The sequence below is a fragment of the Pelodiscus sinensis genome, chromosome 1 (assembly GCF_049634645.1).
Source record: "Pelodiscus sinensis isolate JC-2024 chromosome 1, ASM4963464v1, whole genome shotgun sequence".
NCBI lineage: Eukaryota > Metazoa > Chordata > Testudines > Trionychidae > Pelodiscus > Pelodiscus sinensis.
This window is the reverse complement of record NC_134711.1, coordinates 7,650,869-7,674,457: the sequence shown is the minus strand read 5'-3', so window position 1 is coordinate 7,674,457 and position 23,589 is coordinate 7,650,869. Positions and strand designations below refer to the sequence as shown.

Sequence of the window (23,589 nt, the reverse complement as noted above, 5' to 3'; positions counted from 1 at the left end):
GGTGCATGGAGCGCCCAGAATGATGCTGGCTGGGGACCAGAGCACACCACCACGGGTCTGGCAGCCCCCTCAGGCTGCTCCCGCTGGCTGTCTCCAGCCGCTGTCTGACCGGAGGTGCTCACGGCAGCGCTCTGGGGTAGGAACCCTCCAGACAGGATCCGGCCAGCCTCTCGCGGTGCTCCCGCCACCACACAGCCTCCTAGGGCTGACGCGGAAGGGGCGGAGCTCCTGGGATGCTGGGGACTGCCATAGAGGGGCCAGGGCGGTGGGGCTGGGGGAGACCAGGGCTGTCTGATACGCCCCAGGGCTAGCAGCTACCCACAGCACAGCAGCTTTATTCCTGTCCCCTGCCCATCCCCCTCTTGGCTAAATACTCGGGAAGCGGCTCAGGGGGCGGCCGTGGCGGTGACAGGATGCACGTGCTCAGGGGAAGGAACAATCCCCAGCCGCCGGCGCGAGGGAGTTTGCCTCCTTGTGCATTGTTCCTCCCCAGCAGGGACAGGTCCTTGGCCGCGGCTCCAGGAGACCTGCGCCTGCCCTTTCGCTTTCCACTGGGAAAGTCAGGCCCTGGCAGGCTCTTCAATCACACACAGCGAGTCCCTCTAGGGTGCTCACCTTCCTCCGACCCACAGCCTGCGGGGGCGAAGGGGGGGGCTGGCCCCGAGCTCCAGCATTCACCGCACGTGCCGCTTGAGGCCCGGGCCTGCTAAGGGCTCGGCAGGGCTACGCTTGCCCAGGCGGGTTCTGTGCTTGGTCACGCTACCAGGGCCTCAGGCACAGCGCGCACAGAACGGCCGGGCTCCTTCCCTCACAGCGGAAAGACGAGGCCCAGGCGGCGAGTGGACCCAGCGCGCTTGCGGGATCCTGGCCTTGGCTAACGACATGCACCACATGGTGCGGATCGTCCGTTTCTTTTGCTCTTTAAAAATCCTCCCCCCCCCCCGCCGAGCATCTGCCCCTCTTGGACTTTTATGCTAGTGGTGTGTGTGTGTGGGCGGGAAGTGGGGAGTTAGCACTGGCTGCCTTTCCCCCTCGCTCAGCTGGCATGGGAGTTCTTATCCTCCCCTTCCCCAGGACATGGTGCTCCAGGCTTTGGGAGTTTGGTTACAAGTCCCTGTCTGGCTGCAGTTTTCTAGCGACACCTGTTAGGCACCTTCCCGCTCCTGGAAAGTCAGTGAGAAGGAGGCAGCTCCTTGCTACAGGTGCTGTGCGTAATCTTCTCCCTCTAGTGGCTCCGGGCCTCAGCTCTCCCTGCAGGGTTCATAGCACTGCACGAGCTTCCTGTCACGCTGAAAGCCCACGAGGCGCTCAGCTCGGGGGCTCCGTGAGGAGCCGGAGGTAGAGCGCGGGGCAGTGACGCGCTGGTATCCGTCGCTCTGAGCCATTTCAGCAGAGTGCAATGACGTCGCTGCAACCAGATGGGCCTGCTCCATTCCTGGGGGACCCTGCCCTGTGCTTACTGGCTCTGTGTGGGAAGGTATCTTTTCCATCCCTCCTGTCCACGAGCCAGCATGTTCAGTTGAACGTGCTCAGGAAATTGCTGCAGCCCAACTACACCAGGGAGGCTGGCTGTGTAATGTCCACAGGCAGCACCGAACCTGGGACCACTGGAGCTCGGTGCACGAGCCCCTACCTCAGCTGGCTCTCCGCTCAGGCTGTAGAGGAAACTCATCCTCTCGCTCTGTAAGTGGCCAAAGTGCCACCGCCAGGCACAGCGCACCCCACCCAGCAGGTGGACCCCAGATGTCCCGAAGGACTCTGGCGAGGAAGATGCCGAGGCTGCGGGACAGACGGCCGAGAGGACGCCAGCGTGGGGAACAGCGGGCGGACAGGCAGAGCGTGAGACACCAGGCTCAGCGCACGCCGGCAGGATGGAGCCAGGCCAGGGCGGGAGACATTCCCCCATCCAGTTTGAGACGTCCCCCTCGGGGGCTTGGGCCTGAGAGGGAGCCACAGGCCTCAGCAGCTCCACTGCTCCTCGCCTCCCTCCCATGAGCAACCAGGGCAGGACGGTGCTTCTGTTCCCCGCAGCACCCGCCCGGGAAAGGAGAGAGAGGAAGTGTCCTTGGCACCCCCCAGCCTGGAAGAGGGAGAGGGGGCCCCAGAGGGGGAGAAGAGCCCCAGGAGAAGCAGAGTTGAGGCTGGAGGGGGATGAACTAAGGAGGTGGGGCTGGGGTGGGGTGAGCTGATGGGTCAGGGCCCGGGGCAGACTTGCTGAGGAGCTGTAGGACAGAGGGAGGCAGAACTGAGGGTGGTTAGGGGGCAGAAGTACGGGGGGAGGAGGCAGAACTAAGGTGGGTTAGGGGGCAGAACTGCGGGGGGTCAGGAGGCAGAACTAAGGTGGGTTAGGGGGCAGAACTGATGGGGGTTAGGGGGCAGAACTGATGGGGATTAGGGGGAAGAACTGCAAAGGGTCAGGAGGCAGAACTAAGGGGGGTTAAGGGTCAGAACTGCGGGGGGTCAGGAGGCAGAACTAAGGTGGGTTAGGAGGCAGAACTGATGGGGGTTAGGGGACAGAACTGATGGGGATTAGGGGGAAGAACTGCAAAGGGTCAGGAGGCAGAACTAAGGGGGGTTAAGGGTCAGAACTGCGGGGGATCAGGAGGCAGAACTAAGGGGGGTTAGGGGGCAGAATTGATGGGTATTAGGGGGAAGAACTGCAAAGGGTCAGGAGGCAGAACTAAGGGGGGTTAAGGGTCAGAACTAAGTGGGGTTAGGGGGAAGAACTGCGGGGGGTCAGGAGGCAGAATTAACAGGGGTTGGGGGCAGACTGGATGGAGGTTAGGGGGCAGAACTGATGGGGGATGGGGCAGACTGGATGGAGGTTAGGGGGCAGAACTGATGGGGTGCAGTAGGATGGGCAGAACCAATGTGGGGACTGGGTAGGACAGGATTGACTTGGAGGTTAGAGGCAGAATTAATTGCAGAGGAGGGGTGGAGAGAGGTTGGGGTGAGACCTCCTGAAGTGGGGTGTAAATTCCCTTCCCCAACACATCTGGGAGAATGTGCGGCACCAATTATCTCGCAGGCACATGCGGGGGCTGGGCAGGGGGGTGTGCAAACATTTTAGAAAAGACTCACTTCAGGCTTTCGAAAAAAATCTTCTGATACCGGGGGCCGGCTTCCAGATCTCTTGGGGGTCTTGGGTCTGCCTCACGCCGTGTGATCTCCCGCGGTTGCCAGGACGGCAGCACCGTCCCCTCCCCGCTCCCAAGACCTGTCGAGAAGGCGCGGAATGCCGCGGGAATCGTGGGCCGCTGGCGAATGCCGCCGCACTTCCTGGGTCCGCCTGAGACGCTAGAACCAGTGTGACTTAGTGTGCGTGGTGGGCGCCGGCCTGGCTGAATCCTGGGAAGAGGGGTGGGGGTTCCCCGTCGCAACTGGAAGGCCTGGCCCCCCTCAAGCGAAGCGGTGGAGCCACACACTCCAGAACCGAGCGGAAAACGGAGGGCAAAGAATGAGAAATGGGGGAGGGGGGGCAGCTCACGGGTCAAACTGAGGGACCCAGAATTGGGGGGAGGGGGGAAGAGGAGGGGCGTCTTGCACACGTCAACTACGGCTCCTGCAAGCCGACGCCGTCCCATCACAGGCACGTGACCTCCTCGGCCTGCTTTGATGTTTGGCTATGCTGGCCAATGCCAGGCGACTGAGAAGGAATCTTCAGGACGTTGTAGGACCACGGATGGGTCAGCCCAGCAGAGCAAAGGCCTCTGGTGTCCATCAGTCACTCTGCTCCGGGGTGCCCTGGAGTGGATGCCTGGATGGGCAAGCGTTTGGTCCTGCCTCCACGGCCCATGCTGTCATTGCTGCCTCGCCAGTGAGTGCCAGCGGCTATGGCTGCCTCGCCACTAGAAACCCGCCGGCTCAGTGCCTACAGGCCCCCATAGCGCTAACAGACAACTCTCAGCCACTCCGGACCTGGGCGGGGAGAGGGGTGTCTGCTGCCCTCGTAGGCAAACATCTCTGTTCCCCTTTCCCCGTCTCCTGAACCTGCCTGCCCCCTCCCCACACTTTCCATCGGCTCCGATGCCTCCCCGCCCTTCGGAGTATTTCACATTCCTTGGCTGGAGTTGACAGGGCCTGACGGGCTGATGTAATCTGGTTCCCACACTAGTGGGAATCTAAAACTAACATCCCCAAATGAGGTAACAGCACTTGAATCAACAAACCGCCCTGCGCAGATGGACAGGGAGCGAGAACAGAGATTTCCCCCTCCGCCACTCCCCAGCACGGCGAAGCCACGCCGCTCAGCGCTTAGCATGGCCGACGTGGGAAAATCCGGGCCCCAAGGCATAGCAAGCATTCGCCTGGCCCCGTCAGAACCCTGCTTTCCCATGTCAGCCGCTGTGGGGGGGGGGGGAGCTGCCAGGTGGTGACGTTGCCCAGATATCCAGGAAGCAAAGGCCTGTCCTCCTGGCCCTAATTCTTTCCTTTTCTGGCGGCGAGGGAAACATGTTGTCACCGATCTTTTAAACAACACATCACATCAATGAGATGAACGGGATGGTGCTTCTGAGAGGCCTGGCAAAAGCTACCGTGCCTCAGGAAATCAGCCCCCACCGTAGGGAGAATCTGCTGAGCATGGGGCGTCCCCTTTAAACATCCTTCTTGCCTTCAGGCGGCCGAGCGGCAGAGCGTGAGGAGCGCCCGACAGACTGATCCTGGTGATTAGGAGAGTGGCATTGGACTGGCTGTCAGCAGATTTGGGGTCTACTCCTGAGACTCCTAAAGCCTTTTATCAACTTTAATTGTGCCTCATGATGATAGGAAAAGGTGAAAGTGATGCTCACTTTACTTGCTCCTGAAATGCAGCCAGCTCTGGGGTGGTGGGCAGCAGCAGCTCCTGCATGGAACACTTCAACACGACAGCAAAGAACCTGTAGAATCTTCTGTCCAGCTGGAGCGACCGTCTCCTCTAAATCCCTTGTGCAGCCACCCGAGGTGGAATTTAAGGGGGACCCCCTCCAGAGTGGAGACCGTCACCAAAACCACCGTCTCGTAAACAGTCGCAGACGGGTGGGACCCCATTTCATCAGCAAGACAGCCCCTGCTGCAGCCCAGCCCCTAACGGCATGGTGGGGCAATGGTTAGGGCTCACGTAAAGGCACGAACTGAATCAACAGGTCTCCTGCCCAAGTGCTGACCCATGCCAAGCAGTGTGGCGCTGGGAGATGCTGCTGCTGCCCACCACCCCAGAGCTGGCTGCATTTCAGGAGCAAGAATCACAGCGCAGTACTGTGTTGTGAGGCTTAATTAGCGTTCCTTTCTCAGCCATTTTGAGCTCCGTAGCTGGAAAATGCAGCCGAAATGCAGATACCACTCAGGGCTGTCTTGGCTTCTCCCCAGCCCAGAAAAGCACACTAGGCCCTGTTCTACGCTAGGGCTTTCCTTGGAAATAACCCCCCATAGGTCGAATTATTAAGCGGCGCATCCACGCTACCAAGGCTGTTATTTCAAAATAACAGGCAGCTTATTTTGGAATGTGTACTCCTGCTTTCCTTGGGGAACAATGCTAATGGTGAAATAGTTATTACGAAATAGTGGGAGTGTGGGCGCTCCGGTGCCGCTATTTCCAAACAACTGTTCTCCAGAGTCATTCAAATTCATTCCTCCCCAGTGCCTCCTGGGACTCTTACGTCGAGGTAGCGTGTCCACATTAAGGGAGCCTGCCTCGGACTCATTTTGAACCTCAGGTTCTCCCCCGGTAGCGAGGACACACTATTTCGATTTTGTTATTTCGGGGGTTATTAAATCGATGTTAGCTATTTCGAAATAGTTTCCTAGTGTAGACGTGCCCTAGAAGGCCTCAAATACTGTCAGGACAGCCTCAGTATCAGCGTGCTGGGATGTGGCAATGCCAGGTGTGTCATGAAACGGCGAGCCAATGGGCCGAGTCCTAGAGAAGGACTAGAAAGGTCTCTCCCCTGTGACATTGGGCTATGCAGGAGATAGGCCTTAGTTCTTGGGGCGTTCGTTCCATAGTCCCAAACTGGCCCCAGAAGAAACTATCACAAAACTCATCACCTTCTACTCCAAAGTGCAAGGGGCACCTCTCCGCCCAGCCTCTTCTAATATCCTCACAGCGTGGCCATGTACATTACAACCCTACCAAAACAAGCCACTCTCTGCACACATCTCTCTCCCCCCGGGGGCCCCAGAGCAGCGAGAACGAACCCCAAATAACAGCTACTCATCTCGCTGCTTAGTGCATGACTGGCAGATCCTACGGCGAAGCCACAGGTCACAGACGAGAGCATGTCACTTGAAAGAGAACGCCGCAAACACCGTCGCCACCAGACAGACAGGGAGGCTAGTGCCAGAGAAGGGGAACTGGGACTCTTAGGTTCTCAGCTCACTGCTGGCCTCTATCTGCAGAGTGCTTTGGGCATCTCTGAGCTCCGCCCACGTGGAGCAATGTGTGTCCCTGTGCTATACAGTAATTCCTCATTTAACACTATAGATGCCTTTCTGAAAATGTTTGTGCTAAGCGAAAACATGCTATGTGGGAACAATTTTCCCATTCAAAATAATGGAAAAGGTGGGGGTTGCATTTCAGGTGGTGGAGGCAAAGTCAATTGTTTGTTGGTGCAGGGTTGTCAGCATTCGATATCTAGCCACACAAGATAACTAGCCACACAAGTCGCCACGGCTTCTTAAAACACAAAGATAAATACATGAGTGAGCAGAGGCGTGCTTGTGACCATGTGTGTTCATCCGCTCATGCGTATTACCACTGTTTTCACCAACTTTTATACCGCCGCACGAAGTCGTCCTCCACTTGATTATTTTTGTGTTATTTCGAGGACGGTTGTGTTATGCGAAAAATGTTCCCTAAAAAAAAATCGTGCTATTGCAAAAACATGTTAAGCGGGCACGTGTTAAACGAGTAATTACTGAACACACGCAAGGTTGGAGGCAAGCCAAGCAGAGTCAGCACAGACTAGCAGTGTGCAGCCTCCCGCTGCGACGGATACAACCACACAGACCCTGAGCTGGGCTGCGGCCTGTCATACAGAGTTGAATCAATCATGGAACAAAACAGCCCCCTTTTTCTGCTTTCCCTTGTTACCAAGTGCATGAGACTGTCACGGTTTGGCTAGAGACTTGTTTGCCAGACTGGCCGGGGGCAGGGAGAGGGGGAGCAGACACTGCAGGGTCTCAATTATCTGCGTAGCTTGGGAGACATAAAAAAAAATCGTTCCAGTTTTCAGACTTCCTATCATGGGGAGTTAAAGGAAGGTGAGGAGAGGGCCTTCCAATGCTGATGGGATGCACCATCTAGACCTTGCTGCAGCTGATTAAATATTTAATTAGTACATTGTGTTAACAGCATTTCAGGCCATTATGATGTCCCTAAGAAATGGGAGCTGCAGACTTCCTGACTAGCCTGCCAGAAGATGTGATAGTGCAGCTCCCATCAACACACCAGAGATGTGACCGGTGGAGGCTAAGCCATGATGCTCACAGGCTGACTACCCGACTTGGAAAATGCGTTGTGGGGTTAGAGGGGGGGAGACTTAATCAGCCTCATTTCAGCACAAAGGGGCATTTCTCCGCTTTGTTTTTCAACATTTAAACAAACCCTGTGACTGACTTTGAGGAGTGGCTCTGTAGCGAGCCCTGGCTGTGCAGAGACGGACGTCTCCCTCGTGAGAGGACCGAGCACAACGCCTTCGGCACTGAGCACACGTCCCCGTTGCTAAACCCCGTTAGCAGGCCACAATCACACACACTAAGCCGGCGTAATACACGTTCTCTGCACACACATTACTGGGAGAGCACGTTCCATGTCGGGTGTGATTCTGTAACAGCCGCTACAAGTCTACAGACAGACACTACAGGTGGACAGCAGCACCCAGAGCACAAACCCTGCCACTTCGGTTAGAGCAGTGGTCACCAACCAGGAGATCAGGATCTACTGGCAGATCTTGGAGCCTTTGACAAGTGATCCCGACAGGCTTGGCTGGGAGGCTGTCAAGTACCAGCATTTCATCTGCCCCACCCACACTGCCCTGCTGCTCTTGCCGCCCCCCCCCCCCGCTTGCTATTCAGGGCACAGGAAGAATAGGAAGGGACTGCTGGTCTCAGGGTCCTCCTCCCTACCCTCCTCCATCTCCACAGAGCAGGGGGAGCAAGGATGGAGGGAGTTTACTGGCTGCGTTGGGGAGTGGTGCAAGGCCAGGATAGGAGTGAGCTTGCCTTAGCCCCCTGTTCCACCACCCAGAAGCCAGCTGTGCCCAGCTGGAGCCTGATAAAAGTGAGTGAGAACGGGGCAGGGAAGGAGGATGTAGCAGGGGCGGGGCCTCAGAGAAGGGGCGGGAAAGAGGCGGGGCAAGGGTGTTTGGGTTTGAGGTAGACCCTAGATTGCACTTCATTTGAAAAAAAGTGATCACATGCTTAAAAAGGCTGGAGACCCCTGCGTTAGAGGAAGTTTCTACCTGCACTGTGTGAAGCAACAGGCTTCTTACACTGGCCGGGGCCTGCGGCAGAACGAAGAGAATCCTACGCTACAGCCTGTCATTAGACAAAATAAGTGGCAGCCAGTTTAGGGGCAGATTTTCGGGTTTGTAAACAACATTGTCATGAATTAATGTATACACAAGGTCACTGCAATCGAGGGGCTATTCCTGGTCAGGACTGAACGATCCGATTTACAGCGATCAGACCAAGACCTGGCGTGGGGAACAGATTCTCCCGTGCCTGCCTACAGCAGAGTTCATAGAGTTTCCACTGACACGTCAGAGACAACATGCTGGAGGAGATGGACCTCGGTTCTGATTCAGTCTGGCAATTCGAGGTTCCTGTGTTGGACTGCCCCCTGCTGGTTACCAATCTAGCTTGTGCTAGTGACTGACGATATGGAAGTGAAACTAACTAGAAACACCCGCGAAACAGGCCAGTGTAGCTTCATCCTCCAGTCCAAGTGACATGTACCAGTGGAGAAAAGTGAAGAGGAACATAGCCAGAGCCAGACTCGATCAGACCAATCCAGGATCCTGTCTCTGGTGGTGCCCAGTTCAAATTGCTTCAGAAGAAACGGCAAGAAGCACTAAAAATGGGCAAGTCTGGACTAACCTGCCCAAAGGAGAAGTTTTCTCCTGACCTCCTCAGGGAGAGGCTGGCTCATAACCTGAAACATGAGAGTTTATTTCTTCCAGACATTTTTAACCTTGTACAAGGTGACTTGATATTTTAGCCATATTAATGCCGAACACTTTTTGGAACCCTGAGCAATTAAGCCATCAGAGAGTAGTGGTGACACAGATGGGGTGGGTGTTAGTCTGACTGTCTCTTGAAGGAGCTCGTCACAATACACACACACACACACACACACACACCCCTGATCAGCAAGAAAAAGAAGCGTTGACGGAAGACCAGGTGGTGGCAGCAACGAGTCATTTCCCATCTCAGCTGTTGCATCCCAGGCTGTGATTTAGGTGCAAGCTTGCACCAACCCCAACCACAGTTTGTATGGGAAGAGGCCAGAAGTGACTCAGAAATCACCCCGCTCACAGAGTCCCTGCCATCCTCGGGCCCTCACTTCTGTACCTTTTCGAAGCTTGCATGGTCAGAAGGGGAATTGATTGCGCTTTCCAAACTACTTCTGAATCCATCCCTAATATCCATCCCCAGGGAAGGGGGGGGAGGAGCTGGACCCCCCTGGGAACAGCTTCACTTTTCAAATGATGCACATCCACACCCACCCAAACAGGAGCGATAGTCAGGGCTCTACAGGCAGGGTGGGGGCTGGTCTGCACTACACAACAGACTCTCATGGAAGGCGCTCAGTGCATGTTGCAGCCATTCAGAAATGGTGTCTCCCCGTCTGCAGCCAGATGGAAAGAGCAGCACCCATTAGTGGAGATGCAAGAAGCCACATCCTCACATTATTACATTAAAATAGTGTCGTGCCAGGCTCTTAAGGAGATCCTGTCCTAATGGCACCCAGTGTCACCAGATAAAGACACGGATCTTAAAATGGCTAAAGTTTGACAGCATTCTGTCTGGCACAAAACTACATATCAATAGTTGGGGTGGTGACATCCTCAGTCCTTCATTGTCCCTACTTCCCTATTGTTTGTCTGTATGATCTTGGCCGGGTTCTTTAATTGCGTCTGTCTGCTGTGTAATTCATTTTTCTAGGTGTAAATCAATTACGGTGGCAGGAGATCACTGTTTGGAGAAGTATGGTACAATATGCTCAAGACTGGTTAATAAAATTTGAGTCAAGTAACTGGCTCAGGTCTAGCTAAGCAGGACGCAAGTTTCACTCTATAAACTGTGGTCCCCAAGGAAGTTCTTTGGGAACCAACTCCAGGACACAGCTCCAAGATCAGAGCTGCCCGACCTCAACACTCTGCCAGCGACACCGGGCAGAAACTGAAGTCCCGCCCCCCAGATAGACCTGATCCTGACTGGCCAGCAAGAAAAGTTCATGTGTCTTATTGGGAATGGAGAGCACTGTATGCTGAGCGTGTGTATTCTGGCTTTTGGTGATTGTCAATAAACAGAGGTGAAGGAGGATATTATGGTGTGAGGCTCTCTCACTGGTAAAAGACCCCGCAAACCCACAGAGGGTAAGAGTCTGCCTGAGCCCTAGCAATGGGGAGGGGGCTTGAAGGGAGAAGGTTACACCTGAGCTCCACAAATGGGTCAAGTGTGAGAGTGCCAGAGGAGTTTGCGCGGGTGTTGCAGGCAAACGAGGGTACTCACGCAGGGTCTGGACTCATTCAGGGTTAGAACGACTTCTGATTCGCTGAACGAGAGCTGTTCCTCACAAATGACCTGGAAAAACAAAACCCAGCCCAAGTCATTTCTGCATGGTGGCTGGACAGCTGGGCCTTGCTGCTGCAGACGGATCAGAGACATGCAACTGAACACACGCTAATCAGTTCTGAAGCCTGTGTTCGGCAGGTCAGACAGATGGATCATTTCTGGCCTTAGCATCCATGAATACAAATCAAGAGGCAGAGACGGGAAAGGCCTGGCAAGTCTCCAGAGCCCGTATCTCCCAACCCTCTCTATATGAAGTGTCCTGAAGAGCCTGGGTAATTCTATTCAGGAAGCTGTTGTCTGATCTCTGTTTGCTAGTGCATGTGCCAAAATGGGCCTAGGACCTACAGCAAGAAGTCAGAGGGTGAGATCAGGGTCTCACAAGCACGTTCCTGCCACCAAACACTTGGGCTGCGTCTAGACTGGCAAGTTTTTCCGCAAAAGCAGCTGCTTTTGTGGAAAAACTTGCCAGCTATCTACACTGGCCGCTTGAATTTCCACAAGAACACTGACGATCTCATGTAAGATTGTCAGTGTTCTTGCGGAAATGCTATGCTGTTCCCGTTTGGACAAATGCTTGTGCAAATGCTTTTGTGCAAGAGGGCCATTGTAGACAACGCGGTATTGTTTTGCGCAAAAAAGCCCCAATTGCGAAAATGTCGATCGGGGCTTTCTTCTGCAAAACCGCGTCTAGATTGGCACGGACACTTTTCTGCAAAAAAGTGCTTTTGTGGAAAAGCATCCGTGCCAATCTAGACGCTCTTTTCCGCAAATGCTTTTAACGGAAAAACTTTTCCATTAAAAGCATTTGTGGAAAATCATGCCAGTCTAGACATAGCCTTGAAGTAAGTCACTCTGTCACGTGAGGTACAGGAGTCAGCCATGATGCGTGCTCACCCATCGTGAAAACAACCCCCGACGGGCGTTTCACTCTCCCTGTTTCCTGTGCCATTGGTCCTCACTCCTGTGCCTGGCGCAGATCACATCCTTGACCCATCATCTAACTTCTGTTGCTGTTTGTAGCAGGCCCACTGGACAGAGTAAATGCAGACGTGGCCTCTGTCCAAAGCCGTGACAATCTAGTTCATTGCCCAGGCATTCAGGGCTAGAGTCACACACGTGCCTCGGTGCCTAACCCCCCGATTTAGAAACCTAACTCCCAGTTTTGGCTCCACGTCAAGCCTCAAAACTCCTGCTGAACCTCCCAGATGCCAGAACTCCCTCAATACCTACATGTTTGCTTTCAAAATGGTCACCACGCCTCTGGGACTGTGTATTCTAGTCGCCTGGACCTGTACCTCCCGCTTAACCAAGTCACTAACCGGGGAAAGAAAGGCGTCGGGCTGCCTACACCGCTGATTATCATCAGCAGCAGTAGTAGGGCTTGTGTCTTTTCCACGGTCCAGCCACTAGAGGGAGACCTAACAGCACGTACTGAACCTGGCATATTCCAGTGACAAAGCTTGGCACTCTTATGAAGGCACATTAGCCTTTTCTCCTGCTGGCTTGGGCATGACTAAGGAATGTCCACCAACATCCTGGCGCCCAGTACCTGATTGTTGAGCAGAGCATCCGAGGGCCTGGCTTTCCTGCCAGGAGTTGAAGCATGGTGGCTTGAGGATGTGCTGGTTGTCATGGGGACCACAGTGCTGGTTGTCATGGTTGAGGATAGGCTGCCATCAGCCTGTGGTACGCCACCAGCCTGTCGAGTGGTTGCAACCGTCGTTGCCCCAGGTGTGGTGGCACCCTCCTTAGTAGCCACAGGCGTCGCTGTCTCGTGTCCTGGCTGGGTGGCGTTTTCCTTGTCTGCAGGGACACCTGAGCTCTGCACTACACATCAAAACAGAAAGCAAATAAGACACTGATAAATGATAGCAAAGCCCCACAAATATGCAAGCAGCGGACAGGTACCATGAGGAGGCACTGCCAGTGAATGGCAGAGGGAAACTTTCACCTGAAACTTTACATGGCATTTACTGACAGCCCCCGTGTATCTTCAAGCTTTTTGTCTCAGAACTTCTTTAATGGTGTTTATTTATTTTATTAAAGGAAAGGGACAGGCAGGGAGGAGGGGATAGAAAATGCTAATATGTGAGGATTGCTATATTTCCTTGAGATGCAACCTCTCCCCACTCTGAGGCCTGAAGGCTGCCCTGTCCTATCTCAGGCTACATCCATGCTCTGGGGCTATGCTACCCTACGAGTTTTTTCCGGGATACCAGAACTCAGCTGCATCCAGGGAATGCGTCTGATCTTCCGCTTTTTTTTTGCGGAAGAGCAGACACGCTCTTTCAGAAGCCCTGGCTTCCTCAGCCCACAAGAAAGAAGGGCTCTTCCGAAAGAGGAGGCTTTTCCGAAATTTGGCCCAGTGTCGACGGGCCAAATTTCACAAAAGCCTCTTCCGAAAAAACGATCAGAAAAAGGTACGCAAATTGCGGAGCACAATTTGTGGACCTTTTTCCAATAGATCATTGTACAGGCTACCCCCGACGTGCAACATGATCAGTTCTTAGGATAGCGTCACAAGTCAGGGGCATCGTAACTCGAGCCTGTATTTACGACAGGAGTTGTGTGTGGTCGTAAATGTGTGGCCGAGGATGTATGTCGGGGGATTTTGGCCCCTTCCGCACTTACAGTTGTAAGGTTGTAAGTGAGGGTGGTCATAAATCCATAGTGTAGACAGCCTGGGGTATTAGCTAGGGACTGAGATGGGGGAAGGTCCCGGCTAATGCCTCCCTATGGATCCCACATATTGAAGGATCTTGCCAATGTCTCCATCCTTGGTCCCAGTCTCTTCTCCCTCTATAGCTTATCCCTGAGTCATTTAATCTGCAAACACAAATTCAACCACCTAGGCTGAGGATTCATGGCTCCACCTCTCTACTCCAAATCTGTCTCCTTCTTTTCAAACTCAAAACTCAGCGTGTCTCTCTGACACCAGGGGGATGTCTAGCCTTCAACTCAAGCGCAACACGGCTGAGGGGTATGTCTACACTACAAAGTTAATTCCAACTAACAGCCGTTAGTTCGAATTAACTTTCATAGGGGCTACACATACAAACCGCTAGTTCGAATTTAAATCAAACTAGTGGAGCTCTTCATTCGAACTAGGTAAACATCATTCTACGAGGACTAATGCCTAGTTCGAATTAACTAGTTTGAATTAAGGGCTGTGTAGCCACTTAATTCGAACTAGTGGGAGGCTAGCCCTTCCCAGCTTGCCCTGGTGACCACTCGGGGCACCACCAGGGAAACTCATCTGCCCCCCTCCCGGCATTTGCGCAGGAGGGCTTTTGCCTGAACAGGAGCAGCACAGTATTTCCGCAAAAACACTGACAATCTTACATGAGATCGTCAGTGTTCTTGCAGAAATTCAAGTGGCCAGTGTAGACAGCTGGCAAGTTTTTCCACAAAAGAAGCTGCTTTTGTGGAAAAACTTGCCAGTCTAGACACAGCCAAGCTGTTTGTCTTCACTTTCAAGGCCCTGCAGAGCCTATTGTCACTCCACCTATCATCTCTACCATACATGTGAGCTTTGGAGTCCTGCCTCTGATTCACCCATGAAATTGGCCTCCATGGCTTACCTGCAACATTTTCAAACAAGCACACACCAGAGCCCTACTAAGGACAAGCAAGAATTTCGGCCTCTATGCACCATTCAGTCCAGAGCCTCTACTGCCGAGGCTGCCAACAAGGAGGCCAATTAGTAGGGAGGCTTTTGAGAGAAAGACTCCGGCCCCGGCAACTGGACTGTGAACCCCCAGGTGAACTCATGATCAGCATGGCCAACCCAAGCGCGCTACGAACCCATCTCTTCACCTAAACTGGAAAGACTCTACAACCAGCCTTCCCCCAGCCTCCCAAACCCAGTCACAATCCTGCTCAGACCTGTGGTGCCTTCTGATGTTCTGGTCTTCTGAGGTGGAGACGTGGCTGAAGAACCATGGATGGAGGTCGTGGGTCTGGAGACGTCAGCAGCAGGGGTGGTCACGAAGGTGGAGGTGGCAGCAGACGCAGGGGCAGAACTAAGAGCGTTGAAGACCGTGGCAGCTGTCGGGAGGGGAGCAGCACTGCTGTGGGGGGTCACAGATCCCGTGGCGGTGCTGACCGCTGCCTTCGTGCCCTCAGGGGTAGCACTAGTTTTAGGGGATGGAGTGCTGGTGTCAGCTGATACTGGGGTGTTGGCAGGGGGCAAGGTGCTTGTACCAGAGTGAGGGGGGCTGACAGTGGGGGACAAGGTGCTAGCTTTGGGTGAGGTGCCAGCACCAGAGGTGGATGGCACATTGGTGCCAGGTGATGCAGGACTGATGGAGGGCGGCACGGTGCTGGAACCAGACAGGGTGGTGGTGGGAGACAGGGTTGTAGGAGTGATGCTGGTGTCAGCGGAGGATAAGGCACCAGCTTTGGTGGTGGTCAGGGTGCTGACGAGGGCTGTGGTAGGCACTGCTCTTGAGGTGGAAACAGGGGACTGGGTACTTAAGGTGGTAACAGCTTGTCCAGAATCACTGGTTTTGTCAGTAGCATCATCTCCTAAAAAACACAAAGGGCCAGATGGTTACAAAAGGTTTCCTGGCTTCCATCCAGCCCACCCCTCCACCTGCTTTCCTATGCACCATGTCCAGAGCCAACACTTGTATAAACAGCTAATGAGTGGGAGACTAGCCCCTGCCCACTGCTGAAAACACTCACTCAGCATTTTCCCTGTAGTCCCTATAGAACAAAGTCACTGGGTGGGAGTTTCAGAAAATGCCCCGAAGAGCAACGTGGCAGAGGGGAGACCTGTGGACAAGCTAAGGAAAAGGAGTGACGAAGCCAGTCTCTCATGGGAATAAGTGTGGTAAATTGCATAGAACGTGGGCGAGAGGCGCACAGGTGGCGGGACGGGAAGAGTTTGGAGGAAGCACCAGGAAGTCGCTCTGTGTGCACATGGCTGGAATGCTGTGCAGACTCTGCATCTCTCTAAATGGTTCTCTTATTGAAGAGCCTGTTTAATTTTACCAGCGCCGAGTCCTTTCATGGTACCATCTAGACTCTGGTACATGAAAAAACAGGTAAGAGGCCAATGGAGGAGCATGTGAGACTTGCCCGATACCAAGCAGGGTCCTTCTCTCACCCTCTCACATCACCTCCAACCCAAAATTCAAAAATACCCAGCTGAAGATTAATTCTGTCAGAGGATCTGTGGCAGGGGGTAGCTGCAAGACAGCCCAAAAATGACAAACCCCAGTTCAGAGGCGTGAGCAAAAGAATAACACTAACATTGATTTAAAGTTAAAAAAAACCCCACGACTAAGAAACAAACTCAGAGTTTGTTTAATAGACTTTCACCAAAGGCAGGTTCCTGCAGGTGACCTGTTTTCCGCTCCCCACACGGGCGCTGGAACAATTTGCACACTGCGGGTAGGCTTGCCAGATAGTTTCAACAAAAATACCGGACACACTTGACATGACATCACAATCGACATTCCATCTGATTTAGAAAATATCGTATGTTTATAGTTTCTCATTTATATTTTCTCAATTTGTTTCCTGAACAGAAAGCTCAAATACTGGACTGTCCGGTTCAAAACCGGACACCTGGCAACCCTACCAGTGCGGGTGCTGAGAACCATTGAGCCAAACTGTAAATCCTGTTTATAATGGAAACCACGTCACTCAGGGGATGCGGAAGTGCCACCAGTATGCCTAGTTCCAGCACCGTTGCTTCCAGCTGCCTGGTTTAGGGTGTGTCTACACTTTGGAGCTGGGGGTGCGATTCCCAGCTAACGTAGGCATACGCACACTGAAAGCGCAGTGAAGCCGCAGTGGCGTGAGGTGCGGGCCAATTGCATAGAGGGTGGCTAGGCTTGCTTATGCTATCATGGATACCCTGTGTTTCTAGCCTGCTAGCGAGGAATCGCACCCCCCAGCTCTAAACACAGACACACCCTCACAGACGTTCCCCCTGCTGGAAGCCAGGGGGCGTTCCATGGCGAGAAAGGAAATCCCGCCCGTAGCTCTCTACTTGATGGACAGCCCTCTTAGCCAATTGGCTTTACACACAGATTCATAGCCAGGCAGTTTGGGTCTCACTAAAAACCTTCCTGCCTGCAAAAGCCCCAGGCTCTAAGTCATCAGTCCTGCTCACGCTCACTATTTTAAATGTAAAGCGGCCAAATCTGGATTGTCGGCAGGTGGGATTGAACCTAGGGCCTTAAACCATGTGCCTCTATTGCAGGGGTGGGCAAGAGGCTGCCAGCAGGCCAGATCCAGCCGGCCAAGCCACCGGATCTGGCCCGTGGCCGCCCCGCCGGCACTCTTAGGCAGAGAACAGCTCACACTTTAACAAGCCAGCTGTTCTCCTTTCCAGCCAGCTGGGGAGGGAGGAGGGAGATGTTTCATACTGTACCTGCCCCCCAGCAAAATCTATTAGCTCCGATTGGCCAATCTCTCCGTTTCTGGCCAATAGGAGCTGAGAATTTTTGTCAGAAGTAGGGGAAGTGTAGGAAGCCTTCTCCCTCCCTCCTCGTCCCCGCTCCCGTTCCCTCTCTCATGCCCGGAGTGGAACCACATGGAGCAGCCTGCAGCAGACAGTCTGCCTCAGGTTTCTGCTGGTAAGTGCCTCCCAGCCAGAGCCTGCCTCTGGCACCCCAGCCTCTCCCTTCCCCCCCGCCCCCACCAAACCCTCTGCCCCCTCCTGCATCCATACCCCCTCCCAGATCTGGCATCCCAGTCTCTTGCCCCAGATCACAATCCCCTCCTACCCTAGGTCACATCCCAAAATCCTGCAGCCCAGTCTCCTGCCCTAAGTCACTACTACCTCCTTCACCCAAACTTCCTCCCCGATCCCATTCTCCCTCCTGCACCCCAATCCCTTCCCCCAAGCTCCTTTCTGCACCCAACCTCCAGCCCAGACCCTACACCTCCTGGAAAAGTGCGGCTCATGGCCACTTTCCAAAATCTTGGAGTGGCCCCTCCATCAAAAATTATTGCCCACCCCTGATCTACAGCATGAGCTAAGGCTGCAGAGACTTCAGGTGCCCTTCTCAGCGGTCTCAGGGCCTGTGGATTATACTAGTATTAGGGCCCGGATTGAATTCCTAGCTCAGCCTGCTGAGTGTCCTTGGGAAAGTCACGTCACCTCTACGTGCCACCTCTGGTCCCCCTCCCCGCTTTCCGTCTCTCTTTCAGGGCTGGGCCACCATGCGACTGTGAAGCTCCTCGCACAGTGGGGTTCTGATCTCCCTTGGGGGACCCTAGGTAATGCCACATAATAATAATATGGGGGGGATCGGATTCCCCCCAAAGTGGGGGTTGCTGACCTGGCCAGAGCCAATGAGCTATCCACCTGGATCCCAAACAGCTGTGTCATTGTCACCTCCAGCTGCAGCGATTTCATAACAACCCCCCCCGCACGCTCCTCCACAAAGGGAGCTTCTGTTAAATTAATTCCCGGCCACAAAAATCTGCAACTTGTGATTTTTCCTGGCTGGGTGAGAGCTGCAATTCTAACTCCCCCTGCCCATCTACCGTAGCCAGGCTCCCTCGGACAGGACAGCAGGCAGAAGAGGGACATAAGCAGTGGAATTCCCTCTTCTTTCTGTCGCAGCTGTTACCCCAAGGTATAACAGAGACAGAGCGAAAGGGGACCGAGATCTCCCACCCACCTGGAGCCCCTGGCGTGAGTGATCGATCTGTGAGCAACCTGTAAAGTTGGACCATTATTTCCCGAGGAGGGTGGGGAAGCACTGGGATGGGTTCCCTAGGGAGGGAGTGGAGTCTCCATCCCTAGAGGTTTTTGAGCCCTGGCTTGACCAAGCCCTGGCTGGGATGATTGAGTTGGGGTTGGTCCTGCTTTGGGCAGGGGGTTGGACTCGATGACTCCTGAGGTCTCTTCCAGCCCTGGGATTCTGTGATTCTTTGACCATCAGACCATTGTTTCACCCTGTAATGCAGGATGGTGAGGACCCTGGGGAAGCCCCTGAGCTCCCAAAACTGATCAGAAGATGGGGGGGTGTTTTGAAACCTCTGGTGGAGCTCAACTCGTCCCTGGCATCTGCCCCACTCACCCCACCCGTGTGTAAGGACACCTTATCTCTGGGCTTCAAGGCAGATTCTTCCAAAGAGCAAGTTTTGGTGGCTGGAATGGAGCAGGTGCCCCAAGTATGCTGTTCCCTATGCTTCCGAGGGAGAGGAAGTCCAGGAGGTCTTCAAACCCATCTCTCCTCCTGCCTCAGTTTACACACACCGCTGCGCGCAGGGGGTTGCTCCACCCCCACGGGGACTGCTGTGGCCTGGGGCGCGACGGGGTGCAGCAGGGGCTGCTCTGGCAACTCCCCTACTCATGCCCCCTTTAATCGGTTCACCGGGTAAACGTTTAACCGATGAACAAATCACATGGGATTTTACACCCTAATAATAATCATCCCCAACTGCCTTTACTTCCCTTGTCGCCTCCCATCTATTGGAGAAACTTGTGTCCATCATGGCCCGCAGGAGCAAGCCAGCTCCCATGGCCGTTAATTCACTACCAGGCGATCATGTTCGACAGACCATCCACATTGCTGTGGGATGCACCTTTCTGCAGCCGCACTCTTCCAAGTGTCCCTCCCCTGCCTCCTTCCAGAGTAACAAGAACAGGATCTGACAGAGAAGGGGAACAAATACGTTGATTCGATTGGCCCTCACCCTGTCAGAGGTCACATTCGCCCAAGGATGCTGAGCTCATCAAAAGTTAAGAGAAAGAATCGTTTTTTTTTGCGGAAGAGCTAAATTATTCTCATCATCTCCCTAGGGAAAGACTCTTTCTGACCGTTGGAGGAACGTGCCTCTGTGGTTTCATCTAGGGTCACCCTCCCCTGACCCTGGTTTTGGGAAGGTGGAAAATTATCTGCCTCTCCCCATTCTGAGGTGGTAACATCAGGGTGACGTTTGATACACCGCATTAACTGGACTTTTATCTCTTGTATCATGCCAGGGGAAACTAAGGCAATGGTTCCCAACTGCCAGGCTGCAGACTGGTGCCTGTCCGTGAACCGCTGGCTGCCGGTCCGTAGCGGCTGCTGGAACTGAAGCTGGCTGTCCGCGGCGGTTCAGCTCCAGCAACCATGGTGGCTGATTTTTGCGCTGGGGCTGAGGCGGCGGCAGGAAGAGGTGGAGCCCATGGGGGCACAAGATGCGCTTGGGGAAGGAGGGTGCGCGAAGGAGGAGGGAGCATGCACGCTGCCAACGGCCACTCCCCCTGCTCGTAGGGCAGCCTTGCTCAGGACTGCAGGGGTGGGGCAGGGTAAAGGGGAGTTGGATGAGGGCATGGTGGGGTCATGGGGCAAGAGGGTGTTGGCATGTAGGGGTCAGAGGTCAAAGGGTCAAAGGGCATGGGATCAAAGGTGTTAGGCACTGGGGAGCAAGGGCTTGGGTTGGGGCTAGGAGGACAGGTAACATTTCATTTGCATATCTGCCTATTCATTATTTGCATAACTATGCAAATATGCAAATAAAATGTTACAGGTCTGCCAAATGTTTGTGAATGGGTGTGGCAGTATAAAAAGGGTTGGGAACCACTGAACTAAGGGATTCTCCTTCACCCCCCCAGTATTGCGGTGGAACCATCATGGGTACGACAAAACCCAAATCTTGAGGGTGAAGACATGCTGCACGGGACGCTTTGCAAAAAGCCATTTAAAATTCAAACTCACGCAGCAGTTTGGGGCTAAAGAGGCAGAAATGAAGAAGTGCCTGGAATAAGAGCCCAACCTGATCCGGTCTGTGTGTGCGTGAAAGATCATTTGTCTTTCTCGAGGGAAGCTGTAGCGTGGACAAGACTCTCATACCAAATGCTAGTCAGCAAGTGAGCCGGGTCTAGGGTTATAAAGTGCAAGGGTCAGTCCCAGTCGATGGCTGAGCCTGATTCTCTATTGGCCCGTGTCTTGTGGAATTGTTCACAGAAGCACAACATGGTGGTGAAATGCTCCGGTATTTAGTGGGGGGGGGGGGTCTGGCCACCTGAAGGGCTGGACAGTGGAGACCCGGCTAATCTGTGCTTCACATTCTTAGGACTTGTTCTGTTTGCCCAGACCCAACAAAGGGAACCATCATTGGCTGGAGTCAATTGGCATAACTACACTGAGGTCAACAGAGTGAAGCCAAGTCACCCCTACTGAGGATCCGGTCTAGAGTTTGAAAACCAAAGCTCCCGATGGCTGGAGCAAAGGAAACGGACAGAATTTATTCAGAAAGACCACATGGGGGCGTGGGGGAAGAGGAGGGCACACGGCTCCGGGTGTGGAGGAAGAGAAAGGCACATGGCTCCGGGCATGAGGGAAGAGGAGGGCACACGGCTCCGGACGTGGGAGAAGAGGAGGGCACACGGCTCCGGGCGTGGGGGAAGAGGGCATACGGCTCCGGGCGTGGGGGAAGAGGAGAGCACATGGCTCCGGGCGTGGGGGAAGAGAAGAGCACACGACTGCAGGCGTGGAGGAAGAGGAGGGCACACGGCTCCGGGCGTGGGGGAAGAGGAGGGCACACGGCTCCGGGCGGGGGGGAAGAGGAGGGCACACGGCTCTGGGCGTGGAGGAAGAGGGTACACGGCTCCGGACGTGGGAGAAGAGGAGGGCACACGGCTCCGGGCGTGGGGGAAGAGGAGGGCACACGGCTCCGGGTGCGGGGGAAGAGGAGGGCACACGGCTCCGGACGTGGGAGAAGAGGAGGGCACACGGCTCCGGACGTGGGGCAAGAGGAGGGCATACGGCTCCGGGCGGGGGGGAAGAGGAGAGCACACGGCTCCGGGCGTGGGGGAAGAGGAGAGCACACGACTCCAGGCGTGGAGGAAGAGGAGGGCACACGGCTCCGGGCGGGGGGGAAGAGGAGGGCACACGGCTCTGGGCGTGGAGGAAGAGGGTACACGGCTCCGGACGTGGGAGAAGAGGAGGGCACACGGCTCCGGGCGTGGGGGAAGAGGAGGGCACACGGCTCCGGGCGTGGGGGAAGAGGAGGGCACACGGCTCCGGGCGTGGGGGAAGAGGAGGGCACACGGCTCCGGGCGTGGGGGAAGAGGAGAGCACACGACTCCGGGCGTGGAGGAAGAGGAGGGCACACGGCTCCGGGCGGGGGGGAAGAGGAGGGCACACGGCTCTGGGCGTGGAGGAAGAGGAGGGCACACGGCTCTGGGCGTGGGAGAAGAGGAGGGCACACGGCTCCGGGCGTGGGGGAAGAGGAGGGCACACGGCTCCGGACGTGGGGGAAGAGGAGGGCACACGGCTCCGGATGTGGGAGAAGAGGAGGGCACACGGCTCCGGGCGTGGGGGAAGAGGACAGCACACGGCTCCGGGCGTGGGGGAAGTGGAGAGCACACGGCTCCGGACATGGGGGAAGAGGAGGGCACACGGCTCCGGGCGTGGGAAGAGAATTAAAACACACTGGAGCCAAGCACCAACATAGGGAACTTCCCTCGTCATCCTCCCCCAAAGCCATCTAACGCTGCCCCCTCCTGCTCACAGCTTATGTGTTAGGTTCATTCCCCGTCCCACCCCTTTTGTTTCCTCTCTCCGTAACTCCCCCTCTCCCCCCCCCAACTCGTCAAAACAGCTCAGCTTGGCTCCAAGTCTATTAATAGTGGGAAAAGGAAATGCAGGAGAATAACCTAGGAAATGGTGGGCGACACGCCCCACTCAGCCTAGCAAGCAGGCGCAGGCCCACCCCTTGCTGGCGGAGCCCCTCCCCCCCTCCTTCTCCCAAGACCTGAGGGGAAATGGAGGGACACGAGGCCAGGCAGTTGGTGGGAGGGGAGGCGATAACCTGGGGCTGGCCAGGCCTGAGGAAATGCCCACTTCCCTCTTTGCTGCCGTTCCTGCTTAACAAAGGGCAAAGGGTTGAGCTCATTAAAAGGAAGATGGATTTGGGGAGGGAGTGTGGAGGGCAGTGTCAAGAGTCTTCCATTCTTTCCCCTTCCTCCTGCGAGGTCCCACGGCGCTTTGCCGGCTTATTTGCAGAGAGCCCCCGGAAAGGCAGCAGCTGTGCCAGCAAGCACAGAACCGCCAACTGAAACCAAGAGGGAAATTAGAACAGAATGACTCGTGCTGGAAGGTGGTCACGGCGCCGGGGCAAACGCACCTACTGCGGACTAAAGTAATGCAGGATATTTACGGAGCACATGGGAGTAGGCCCTCAGGTTTAGGGGACCTGTAGAAAGGTGGCACATTGAGCACAGCGCCCCCTGCTGGCACACCGATCCCAGTAGTTATACTAGTCATGGTCTAAGACCAGTGGTCCTCAAGCTTTCAGGGCTGGCGGGTGCCCGGGGGCGGGGCCGAGCATGCGCCAGGCACCCGGGGAGCAAGAATAACTCAGGCTGGCCCTGACCATGGCGCCCAAGGGCACCGCGTTGGGGACCCCTGGTCTAAGACAGTGGGTACTTGGGTAGGGTTGCCAGGTGTCCAGTTTTGAACCAGACAGTCCAGTATTGGAGCTTTCTGTTCAGGAAACAAATTAAGAAAATATAACTGAGAATCTATAAATGTCCAGTATTTTCTAAATAAGATGTAATGTAGATTGTGATGTCATGTCAAGTGTGTCCGATATTTTTGTTGAAACCATCTGGCAACTCTATACTTGGGAGAAGTCTGGGGGGTGCGCCGACACAACTGAAATTTGGAGAAAACTTAATTTTTGTTTTAAGTTTTACAGCCCTTTATTATTTTTGTACTTTTTACACCCAAAAGTTTCATTGCCCTTCCGGCTACAATTAAGTTGTTTAAACAAATGTGTTGCAATGGTAAAACAAAATTGTGTGTCTGAAAACTGGAGGTACTGGAGGTACTTTATATATGTATACATATAAAA

At 54.6% G+C, this 23,589-nt stretch overlaps 1 protein-coding gene across 2 annotated transcripts in view; it reads right to left on the bottom strand.

Moving 5' to 3' along the window:
* Positions 1-23,589, bottom strand: part of PODXL (podocalyxin like) — a 91,080-nt gene that overhangs the window by 17,785 nt on the left and 49,706 nt on the right. For both annotated transcript variants that reach the window (XM_006120348.2, XM_006120347.2), the window contains exons 2-4: positions 14,662-15,303; positions 12,326-12,603; positions 10,714-10,785 (exon numbers count right to left, since the gene is read on the bottom strand). In XM_006120348.2, the coding sequence (XP_006120410.2) occupies positions 10,714-10,785; positions 12,326-12,603; positions 14,662-15,303 (992 nt within the window). The remainder of the gene's footprint in view (positions 1-10,713; positions 10,786-12,325; positions 12,604-14,661; positions 15,304-23,589) is intronic.